General features: G+C 53.6%; 1 protein-coding gene across 1 annotated transcript in view; it reads right to left on the reverse strand.

Moving 5' to 3' along the window:
• Positions 1–12574, reverse strand: part of LOC108664320 (E3 ubiquitin-protein ligase UBR5-like) — a 42666-nt gene that overhangs the window by 6864 nt on the left and 23228 nt on the right. Inside the window, 15 exon segments of the mRNA XM_047884403.1 lie at positions 380–535; positions 1874–1978; positions 2460–2984; positions 3238–3668; positions 4092–4251; positions 5165–5815; positions 6639–6837; positions 7392–7651; positions 8085–8358; positions 8565–8590; positions 9538–9660; positions 10026–10155; positions 10578–10771; positions 11753–11911; positions 12335–12567. Coding sequence (XP_047740359.1) covers positions 380–535; positions 1874–1978; positions 2460–2984; positions 3238–3668; positions 4092–4251; positions 5165–5815; positions 6639–6837; positions 7392–7651; positions 8085–8358; positions 8565–8590; positions 9538–9660; positions 10026–10155; positions 10578–10771; positions 11753–11911; positions 12335–12567 — 3626 coding nt within the window.

The following is a 12574-nucleotide window of genomic DNA, read 5'->3' on the forward strand; positions in this document are numbered from 1 at the left end:
CAAGGGCTGACAAGGACTCACCGATGCCACTTGGCAGGTGTCAAGGGCTGACAAGGACTCACTGATGCCACTTGGCAGGCGTCAAGGGCTGGCAAGGGCTGACAAGGACTCACCGACGCCACTTGGCAGGTGTCAAGGGCTGACAAGGACTCACCGATGCCACTTGGCAGGTGTCAAGGGCTGGCAAGGACTCACTGATGCCACTTGGCAGGCGTCAAGGGCTGGCAAGGGCTGACAAGGACTCACCGACGCCACTTGGCAGGTGTCAAGGGCTGACAAGGACTCACCGATGCCACTTGGCAGGTGTCAAGGGCTGACAAGGACTCACTGATGCCACTTGGCAGGCGTCAAGGGCTGGCAAGGGCTGACAAGGACTCACCGACGCCACTTGGCAGGTGTCAAGGGCTGGCAAGGGCTGGGCTGACAAGAGGGCCTCTGCCAAGGCCGTGTAGAAGCTGCGGGCGACCCCTGACCCCTCGCCGGGCTCGTCCTTGAACGTGACCTTGACCCTGTTGACCGCCAGCGGGGGGTTCGTCTGGGGGACAAGGGGTCCGTTACATAGGGACAAGGGGTCCATTACATAGGGACAAGGGGTCCGTTACATAGGGACAAGGGGTCCATTACATAGGGACAAGGGGTCCGTTACATAGGGACAAGGGGTCCATTACATAGGGACAAGGGGTCCGTTACATAGGGACAAGGGGTCCGTTACAAAGGGACAAGGGGTCCATTACATAGAGACAAGGGGTCTGTTAAATAGGGACAAGGGGTCCGTTACATAGGAATAAGGGGTCCGTTACATAGGGACAAGGGGTCCATTACATGGGGTCCGTTACATAGTTACATAGGGATAAGGGGTCCGCTACATAAGGACAAGGGGTCCATTACATAGGGACAAGGGGTCCATTACATAGGGACAAGGGGTCCATTATATAGGGACAAGGGGTCCGTTACATAGGGACAAGGGGTCCATTACATAGGGACAAGGGGTCCGTTACATAGGGATAAGGGGTCCGTTACATAGGGACAAAGGGTCCGTTACATAGGGACAAGGGGTCCGTTACATAGGGACAAGGGGTTCGTTACATAGGAATAAGGGGTCCGTTACATAGGGACAAGGGGTCCATTACATGGGGTCCGTTTACATAGGGACAAGGGGTCCATTACATAGGGACAAGGGGTCCATTACATAGGGACAAGGGGTCCATTACATAGGGACAAGGGGTCCATTACATAGGGACATGTGCGTCCCACAGACATGTGGGTCCATTACACAGGGACAGGTTGGTCCATTACATAGGGACAGGTGGTTCCATTACATAGGGACAAGGGGTCCGTTACATAGGGATGCAAGACAATTTTCCCACCAGTCACATAGCATTATTTTCTGTCGTACCAAACAGAAAAAGTATAAGATATCCTAGACCAAAGGTCCTCAAGAGGCCAAGGGCATCGAGTCCATATCTCAACTTACAAACTCAATTCGTTCCGTGACTTGGTTTATACGAGGAAATGCTTGTACGTGGGAACAATTTTGTTATATGTGTATTAACACAAGTGAATATATATAGGTAGCATCAAATCGGTCCACAAGCAAACATGTTCATGGATCTCTAACCTCAGGTTTGTAGAAAAAAAAATGTGCATGTGGAGGCGTTTGTATGTTGAGGCATCGCTGTCCTATACAGAACTGTTACAAATTATATCTGCGCTAAGAGACTTCAATAACGTCACCCACCTGGGGGTGCTGGGGGCACCTGTAGGTGCTGGGGCAGTTGTCACCCATCCACCTGGGGGTGCTGGGGGCGCCGATGGGGGCAGTTGTCACCCACCTGGGGGTGCTGGGGGCGCCGGTGGGGCAGTTGTCACCCACCTGGGGGTGCTGGGGGCGCCGGTGGGTGCCACTGTGGGCGCCGCTGTAGTGGGAGTTGAACTCCTTGAACGTCTGGCAGATGAGGGCACAGCGGTCGCGCTCCATCTGAGGGCAAGGGCACGGTTACTTCCCTCACAACGACCCCTCACTACCCTCACAACGTCCCCTCACTACCCTCACAATGACCCCTCACTAGCCTCACAATGACCCCTCACTACCCTCACAACCTTCAAGGGTCAGGTCCTGCCTGGTCCCCACCTTAGACAGGGCCAGGTCCCGCTGGTCCCCACCTTGGAGAGGGACAGGTCCCCACTGGTCCCCACCTTGGAGAGGGACAGGTCCTCCCTGGTCCCCAATATAGACAGTGCCAGGTCCCCACCTAAAACAGGATCAGGTCCCACTGGTCCCCACCTTGGAGAGGGACAGGTCCCCACCTTGGAGAAGGACAGGTTCCCACCTTGGAGAGGGACAGGTCCCCACTGGTCCCACCTTGGAGAGGGACAAGTCCCGCTAGTCCCCACCTTGGAGAGGGACAGGTCCCACTGGTCCCCACCTCGTACAGTGCCAGGTCCCCACAGGTCCCCACCTTGGAGAGGGACAGGTCCCGCTGCTGGTTGTTGCGTATCTTCTCCATGTCCCGCCTGAAGCGGGCCTCCTTCACAGGGAAGCCCCCCAGCTGGACGATAACGGACCCGGGCTCCTGGCCCACGTCCTCGATGAAGACCCGCCCGAAGAGCTCCAGCGTGAACCTCCAGCGCCCCAGCAGCAGCTCCTGCCGGACCCCACGGCGGACCAGCCCGGGCTGGATCACGGGTCCGGGCTGGATCACGGGCTCACTCGGGTTCTCCGACGGAGGTGGGGGGTTATAGGGTACGGAGAGTGGGGGAGTGGTGGGGGTTTGTGAGGGGGTGGTGCTGCCCCCTACTCTGACGATCACTGATTTGACGAGGGGGTCCTGGGGGGAGGGGTGGGGGTTATCACCCCCAGATGATGAGGGGGGGTAGTAGGGTGATGGGGAGGAGGAGGGGGGCTGGGGGAGGCCGGTGGTCACGCTCACCCGTCGGGGGGTGACGATTATGGGCGCCCTAAGGGCGGCCGACGACGACGCGTCCTGCGGAAAAATTTCAAGTTAAAAAAACGTAACCAAAACGTAACTTGCAAAAGCTGGCCCAAAAAAGGGCAAATGACAGAAGACGTGCAACGTTACATCCGGGACCCGAGGGCGGGGTGACCTGCCTAGCGACGACTCGGAGGACGACGAAGGCGGCGCATCAGCGTGACCGGGGACTAGGAAGTCCCGAACTCATAAAGTCATAAGATAAGGTAACAACAACCCACGCCACACATTGAGTGTAACAACGCACCCTGCTTCTGCCGACGCTGAGGTCTACGAGATATTCGGCGGCGGTGGTGGCGGTGGTGGGGTTGGGGTTGGCGGTGGGGTTGGTGATGACGCAGCCTGTGTCTAGTATATGCAGGAGGTCTAGCAGGTCAGCTTCAGGGTTATAGCCCCTCGGGGTCTGGTTAAAATTGAAGTCTGAAGATCGGGCGGAGGGGAAGCTATGGTCCAGGGGTCGGGAGGGGTTGAAATTAGGGTCCAGGGGTCGTGAGGGGTTGAAATTAGGGTCCAGGGGTCGGGAGGGGTTAAAAGAAGATTCATTTCCCTCCATGTCGAGGGGACTACCCAAGGGGTTAGAATAGCTCGCTGGGCCGAGGACTTCTGAGGACCTGACGAGGTTCTGGCCCATCCCGAGGGGCCCGAGGGGTCGACTGAGGGGCAGGTTGGTCCCCTCACCTGCACACGTGAGATGGGGTTAGGGATGAATAGACCCCAAGGTATGACTAGACAACAAAAACGGACTAGACCCTCAAAGGGATGAATACACCCCAAGGGATGAATAGACCCCCAAGGTATGCCTAGACCCCAAGGGAGGGATTATTAAACCCCCAGGTATGACTGACTAGACCCCCTAGGTATGACTAGACCCCAAGATATGACTAGACCCCCAAGGTATGACTAGACCCCCAAGGTATGACTAGACCCCCAAGGTATGACTAGACCCCCAAGGTATGACTAGACCCCCAAGGTATGACTAGACCCCCAAGGTATGACTAGACCCCCTAGGTATGACTAGACCCCCACGATATGACTGGACCCAAAGAAAATATTAGACCCCGTGACACCCATCTCCCCACAGCCCCCCCGTGTCCCACGCACCCGTGTTGCGGGTGTAGGGGCGGTGGGTGCCCCACAGGTCCTCCCCGCGGGCGGTGGGCTGCAGGAGGTGGGGGCGGTCGGCCAGGGGGAGCGCCTCGGGGAGGGGGGTGGCGAACACGTCGGGGGGGCCCGACCCCAGGCACAGGGTCGAGGGGCTCCGCTGCAATACGAACCCTCGTTAATATTGTCATCAATAACAATAATAATTACGTGGTCTTTTATTTTAAAACTAGTCAGCAATAACAATAATAATTACGTGGTCTTTTATTTAAAACTAGTCATCAATAACAATAATAATTACGTGGTCTTTTATTTAAAACTAGTCATCAATAACAATAATAATTACATGGTCTTTTATTTAAAACTAGTCATCAATAACAATAACGTGGTCTTATATTAAAACAAATGTCATAGATTGATAATGCTTTTACAACGGAGTTGTTAACGCAACTGTTATCCACTCTCGTACCTCAGCCACCCAGTTGTCCCGCCCCTATCGTGCCTCAGCCACCCAATTGCTAATATTACCATCAATAACAAGAGCAACAATAATAACAGCAGTAACAATTACGTGGTGTTTTATTTAAAAACAAATGTAATAGATTCTTAATGCTTTTACGTCAAAGTTGTTACACGCAACTGTTACCCACTATCGTACCTCAGCCACCCAATTGTGTCGCCACTATCGTACCTCAGCCACCCAATTGTGTCGCTACTATCGTACCTCAGGCACTTAATTGTCCTGCCACTATCGTACATCAGCGACCCAATTATCCCGCCACTATCGTACCTCCGCCATCAATTGTCCCGCCACTATCGTACCTCAGCCACCCAGTTGTCCCGCCACTATCGTACCTCCGCCACCCAACAGCCCCGCCACTATCTTACCTCCGCCACCGAACAGTCCCGCCTCTATCGTACCTCAGCCACCCAATAGTCCAGTCACTATCGTACCTCCGCCACCGAACAGTCCCGCCTCTATCGTACCTCCGCCATCGAACAGCGCCGCCACTATCGTACCTCAGCCACCCAATTGTCCCGTCACTATCGTACCTCCGCCACGCATTGCTCACCTGGAAGAAGACGTGGCGGCGGGCGGCGGCCATCTCGTCCACGAGGGCGGCCGCCTCAACTGGGGACGACAAGTCCCGGGTCTCCGTCTCCATGGCGGGGAACATGGACGCCGTCCCCGCCCGGTGCAGTCCCGACGCCACGGGGTTCATCCTGTGGCCCGAGCAGAAAGGGAGTCCCGCGAACGGGTCCATTTGAAGTACCAATCCTGGAGACTGTCCCAACCCAGCAGGCCCAGAGGGTCCCATCCCAGCGGACCCAGACGGTCCCATCCCAGATGACCCAGATGGTCCCATCCCAGCGGACCCAGATGGCCCTAATCCTGTAGGTCCCATGTCGGGAGAAGAAGAGACAGGCGGCGGGGGCGGCGGCTGGAGGATGTTGGTGGGGACGTCATCACTCAGCATATCGTCATCCTCGTCGTCCCGGTCCCAGGGAGCGATGGGGTCGTTGGGGACGTGGGGGGCGGCGGCGGTGGGAGGGTTGATGTTGGAGGGGGTGGCGGGGGAGGAGGAGGGGGGAGAGGTGGCCGAGGCGGGCGGCGCAGTGCGGGGAGCGGCGGACGACGGCGGCGACGAAGACGACGAGGCGTCCACGTCGCAGCAGCGGACGTAGCTCATGAGGGCGTCGAAAACATATGCTGTGTGGTACGTCTTGTGTTACATTATACAAATATTATATTATATACAAATACATTATTTGTATGCGGTACATCTTGTGTTATTTTATACATGTATTATCTTACATACAAATACATTTTATGTATATTATGTATAACATTAAATATACATCATCAGGTATTATACAACTAATGTATAACATACAATTACACATTTGTATTATGTATAACATTATATACACATATCATCAGGTGCCTTCCCTAAGGGCTAACGGGTGAGGGGAGAGCGACTTTTCCCTCACGCCAGGAGTCTGAGGGCGACCCAAGAACACCGCCACGGAGAATGGACCCAGTCACAAGTCCATCCACGACCTATGGGTTAAGCCATGGCCCATGGACTCATTCAGGGGCCCCGCTTCGACCCATGGGACCAGCTATGACCCATGGACCCAGCTATGACCCCAGGGCCCAGCCATGGCCTATGGACTCATTTAGGAGTCCAGCCACCGAACATTGACCCAGTTAGAGACCCGGTCACGACCCATGGGCCCAACCTCCAGCCATGACCCACATGGACCCATGACCCACATGGACCCATGACCCACATGGACCCATGACCCACATGGACCCATGACCCACATGGACCCATGACCCACATGGACCNTTCTTGTAAAAGTAGAACTTATTCCAGCAGTTGCGCCAAAAAGCTGGGAAACAACATTGGCCGTTGATCGAGGAGTTCATTCGTATATGACCTGTCTCTTATACACATCTAGATGTGTATAAGAGACAGCCCCAGACCTACAGGTCCCCCACAGCCCCCACACCTACAGGTCCCCCACAGCCCCCAAACCCACCGGGTCCCCCATCCCCACAGCCCCCGGACCCACCGGGTCCCCCAGACCCACCGTGTCCCCCGGACCCACCGGGACAGGGCTGAGGTGACCGAGGCGCCTATGAAGGAGAGGCTCCTGCTGGACCCACGGGCCCGGGCCCCTCCCCCGCTGCTGCTGCTGGGGGCGCTGCTGTGGGGGAAGTGAGGGGGGTAATGGGTGCCTAATAATACATGGCCAGCAAATGATACCCACATATTACCAAAAAATGCTAGGCTATTACCAATCATTACCCCAGAATTACTGATAATTACCGTAAAGTTACAGATATTACCTATATATATAATTTATAAAATTACCAGAGTTACTTTACAGAGATAATTAGTTTATTACCAGTTACTATAATTACTGATGATTATGATTACCCAGGAAAATAATTAGCAATGCTACCAATGATTACTGATGACAATCAATACCGACATGAATGGTTATGAGTGGTTAATACCATTCACCCCTCCTCCCCCGTATGATTACCCCTCCCCCATATGATTACCCCTCCCCCATATGATTACCCCTCCCCCATATGATTACCCCTCCCCCNCGACACTGATAAAAATAACGACAATAATAATGCAATAATTTATGATGTTAGAAGGTTCATTGCGCAACGAGTCGCGGGTTCAAGCCTGTCTCTTATACACATCTAGATGTGTATAAGAGACAGCCCCTCCCCCGTATGATTACCCCTCCCCCAAACATGGGGCCCCCAACACCCACCTGCTGGGGAGGACCGAAGCAGCAGCGGCGGCGGCGGCGGTGGTGGTGGTGGCGGGGGCGGCGGCCTCGATGGCCTGACTGAGCTGGCGGCCAAACCTGAGCTGGGCCTCCGTGGTGTCCATGAGGGACAGCAGCCAGTCCCAGGCGGGCTGCAGCTGACTGTCCACCTGCTGCAGCAGCTGACTTACTCCTGGCAGTGTCAGCTGCACCTCACCCCCCGCCTCCCCCGCCTGGGGGGGCGAGCGCGCCCCCGTCAGCGCCTGCCCAATGCATCCATATGTTAATATATATATACATAATATATTAGTTACTTAATATATACACTGATATTTGTATTGATATATAACATGATAATATATCTACAATGATACATTATATACGTAATATTGTATCAATAACAATTCATACAATAATATATCCACACAGTATTTAAAACGATATATAATAATATTTTATCTATAACGCTTCATACTCGTACATTAATATATACATATAATATATTATAGGTAAGATAATATATAATATAAGCTATATATATAATATATATTACCAATATACAGCCTATATATAATAATTAGAGGCTGTGTCAGCCCTGACCTACGTCAGCAGCTGTATATTAAATATATATAATATGATGTATATTACCTATATACTACAAATATATTATAATTAAAGGCAGTGTCAGGCCCTGACCTGCGTGAGCAGCTGCGCCAGCGTCCGCGTCAGGATGGTGAAGGTGCGGGCGAGCGTGTGGTTGCTGGCAGCGATGCTGACGCTGTCAGCCGCTGCTGCAGCTGACAGCGCGGCTGCTGCAGCTGCTGACGACGACGAGGCTGGGGAGGGGCGTCGTAGGGACGTGGGGTCGATGTAGATGAGCCCCGCGGGGGCCGTGGGGCCACCACTCGCACCCCCGCTGCTGGGGCCCGAGCCTCCCAAGGAGGAACCGGGGCCGCTGCCCCGCAAGCTCCTGCAATGCATCAAGTAAAATAAATCAAATAATGATTATAAAACATCTTATTTGTTATAATTATTGATTAATATTATTAAATCAATATTCAATCATACACAGATCAATCATCTATTAATATAAGGGAATAATTCGAGTTTATTCATGACCCAGGACCTAAGACAAGACCCAGGACCTAAGGCAAGACCCAGGACCCAAGACAAGACCCAGGACCTAAGGCAAGACCCAGGACCTAAGACAAGACCCAAGATTATTATTAAATCGATATTCAATTATTCAGTGATCAATCATCTATTAATATAAGGGAATAATTCGAGTTTATTCAAGATCCAGGACCTAAGGCAAGACCCAGGACCTAAGGCAAGACCCAGGACCTAAGGCAAGACCCAGGACCTAAGACAAGACCCGGGACCTAAGACAAGACCCGGGACCAAGGCAAGACCCAGGACCTAAGGCAAGACCCAGGACCTAAGGCAAGACCCAGGACCTAAGGCAAGACCCAGGACCTAAGACAAGACCCAGGACCCAAGGCAAGACCCAGGACCCAAGGCAAGACCCAGGACCTAAGGCAAGACCCAGGACCTAAGGCAAGACCCAGGACCTAAGACAAGATCCAGAACCTAAGGCAAGACCCAGGACCTTGACGAGTGAAGGGTCGGGGGTAGAGGGGTTAGGGTTGGAAGTCGAGATGAGTGAAGGGTCGGGGGTAGAGGGGTTAGGGTTGGAAGTCGAGACGTGTGAAGGGTCGGGGGTAGAGGGGTTAGGGTTGGAAGTCGAGCCGAGTGAGGGGTCGGGGTTAGGGTTGGGGTCGAGACGAGTGAAGGGTCGGGGTTAGGGTTGAGAGTCAAGACGAGCGAGGGGTCGGGGTTAGGATTGGGGGTCGAGACGAGTGAGGGGTCGAGGGATTAGGGGGTCAAGACGAGTGAGGGGTCAGGGGTCGGGGTCAGGGGGATTAAGTTTAGGGTTCAAGACGAGTGAGGGGTCGGGGTTAGGGGGTTAGGGTTCAAGACGAGTGAGGGGTCGGGGGTAGGGGGTTATGGTTCAAGACGAGTGAGGGGTCGGGGTAGGGGGTTTGGGGTTCAAGACGAGTGAGGGGTCGAGGGTAGGGGGTTAGGGTTCTAGACGAATGAGGGGGTCAGGGGAAGAGGGGTTAGGGTTGGGGATTAGCTACCCCCTCACCTCACTATCATCCTCCTCGTCCTCCCCAGGGCTGGACTCTGCACTATCATCGTCATCATCGCGCACGTCGTGGTGGTGGGCGTCGGCCGCCGCCTGCTGCTGCTGGTCCCCGCCGCCGCCACGCTGTCATAATAATCATTTCATCATCGAATGATTGCATCATTTATTGCACTAGTTTTATCATTTTTTTATTATCATTATCCCAAATGATCACTTGCATCATCCATGGAAAATAATAGTCTCTATCACTTGATCTTATTTGTTAATCATTATTTTATCATCGAATAATTATCATTAATTAACCCTATTGCAGCTGTCATGATAATCATTTTATCATCGAATGATTGCATCATCTATTAAATATACTAGTCTTATCGTTTTTCTTATCATCACTAGGTATCACTAATGATCACTAGCATCACCCAATAAAATACTAGTCAAATCTTTTGATCTTATTTGTTTATCATTATCACCATCACTATCATCACCTCGATGTTATCATCACTATCACTATCAGTCTCGAGCATCTCGATGTCACTGTCGCCTCCCGCACCCCCTGCGTCACCCCCACCGTCCGCGGGGGGCCCTCCGCCCCCATCAGCGCCTCCTTCGTGTTCACTGTAAGGTCATATAATAAAAGTTAATATAACAATAAATATATTATAATACAATATACATGACGACACTGATAAAAATAACGACAATAATAATGCAATAATTTATGATGTTAGAAGGTTCATTGCGCAACGAGTCGCGGGTTCAAGCCCAGACGAACTGTGCAGCGAGTCGCGGGTTCGACCCCAGACGAACTGTGCAGCGAGTCGTGGGTTCAAGCCCAGACGAACTGTGCAGCGAGTCGCGGGTTCAAGCCCAGACGAACTGTGCAGCGAGTCGCGGGTTCGACCCCAGACGAACTGTGCAGCGAGTCGCAGGTTCGACCCCAGACGAACTGTGCAGCGAGTCGCGGGTTCGACCCCAGACGAACTGTGCAACGAGTCGCGGGTTCAAGCCCAGACGAACTGTGCAGTTTAAGGTCTCGCCTGTCATCGTTGTCTGTGTTGCTGTTGCGCGCCGCCCTCCGCCTGCCGCCTGCAGCTGCAGACGCTGCAGGTCTGCTGCTGCTGCTGCTGCCTGCAGCTGCTGCAGACGAGCGGTCAGCTGCTGCAGACGCTGCAGCTGCTGCAGGCGAGCTGCTGCTGGGGGGGCGCTGGGGGGGCCGTACCAGGGCTTCCACCTGCACAAGTTATTTATTTAATTAGTAATTAGGTGGATTTATTCAGGTAATTAATTATTACGTTAACTTATTTGGATAATTAGTTATTAAATTGTTTAATTAGTGATTACATTGTTTATTTAGTGATTACATTTTTTAATTAGTGATTATATTGTGAACGGTGGACATCGTTCACTATTAGCCGTGTTCATTTCTAATCTCTTGTGCATATCAAAAGCGTAGCCGCCTTGGTAACATTGATGTCGGACCTTACTTGCGCGGTAGCGACGTAGTAATCCATAGGACGTAATAATACGACGTAGCGACGTAGTAATACGTAGGTACCAACGTAATAGTACGACGTAGTAATACGTTACGTAGGTAGCGACGTAATAATACGACGTAGTAATACGTTACGTAGGTAGCGACGCAGTACAAGGATCAGGGCCCATACTTTCAAAACTCGCTAAGTGACCGTAATTACTTACGCTCCATTTTCTTGTCTATGATTGGTGGATTTTGCTTGAAATACCGTCAATGATTGGCTGACCTGAGTCGGACCAGGGGACCTGAGTCGGACCAGGGGGCCTGAGTCGGACCAGGGACCTGAGTCGGACCAGGGGGCCTGAGTCGGACCAGGGGTGGGGCCTGAGTCGGACCAGGGACCTGAGTCGGACCAGGGACCTGAGTCGGACCAAGGGGCCTGAGTCGGACCAGGGGGCCTGAGTCGGGCCAGGGGCCTGAGTCGGACCAGGGGCCTGAGTCGGACCAAGGGGCCTGAGTCGGACCAGGGACCTGAGTCGAACTAGGGGGCCTGAGTCGGACCAGGGACCTGAGTGGGACCAGGGGCCTGAGTCGGACCGGGGGCCTGAGTCGGACCAGGGGCCTGAGTCGAACTAGGGGGCCTGAGTCGAACCAGGGGACCTGAGTCGAACTAGGGGGCCTGAGTCGAACTAGGGGCCTAGGGCCTGAGTGGGACCAGTACCTGAGTGGGGCCAGTACCTGGAAGAGGTCCTCGGCGGTGTGCCAGTGGTCCAGGTGGGCTGGGGAGGTGGGGAAGACGGCGGTGGGCTTGACGCAGTTGAGGCGCACGGGGAGGAGGACGGCGGCCGCCGCGGAGGCCAGCTCCCACACCCCCAGGGGGAGGAGCCTCGAGAACACCTGCGGGGGGAGGGGGGAAGAATTAGTGTCACTAATTCTGGACGGAGTGTCACTATATATTATATCTAGCGTTACTCCTAATTAAAAAGTGGACGGAATTAAAATTCCACTAAATTAATTAGTGGACGGAATTAGTGACTCTAATTAGTGTCACTCTGTATCCTGCAGGAGACGCACGAGAGGGTGGGGCAGTTAGGGAACTTTTCTCCTACTGCAGGGTGACTGAGCACTGCATGATTGGCTCGATAGAGACAAACCGATACAAAGATTGGCTTAAAAAAAGAAGAGCCAATACAGATATTGGCTTGGAAAAGACGAGCCTTTACAAAGATTGGCTTGAAACAGATAATAAGAATGGACGGCAGAGTGTGAAACACCAACACCCCCGAGGGGGTAGAGCGGGGGAGGAGGGTGAGAACCCACCTTGGCACACTTGGCGAGTGGGTGGGAGGTGGGGAGCTTCTTCTTCCCCCCGGCGCTGGGGGAGGTCTCGGCGTGCAGGACCACGAACACCCGCACCACCGACGCCATGAAGCGGCGGGCCACCTGGTGGGGGAGTGGGGTGAGGGGTGGTGGGGGAGTGGGGTGAGGGGTGGTGAGGAAGAGGGAGTGAGTGGCGGAGTCTGCCTCACAGCCACCCAGACCTGACTCCCTGCCTCACAG

Source organism: Hyalella azteca, unplaced genomic scaffold, assembly GCF_000764305.2.
Source record: "Hyalella azteca isolate HAZT.00-mixed unplaced genomic scaffold, Hazt_2.0.2 contig15388, whole genome shotgun sequence".
NCBI classification, from domain to species: Eukaryota; Metazoa; Arthropoda; class Malacostraca; order Amphipoda; family Hyalellidae; genus Hyalella; species Hyalella azteca.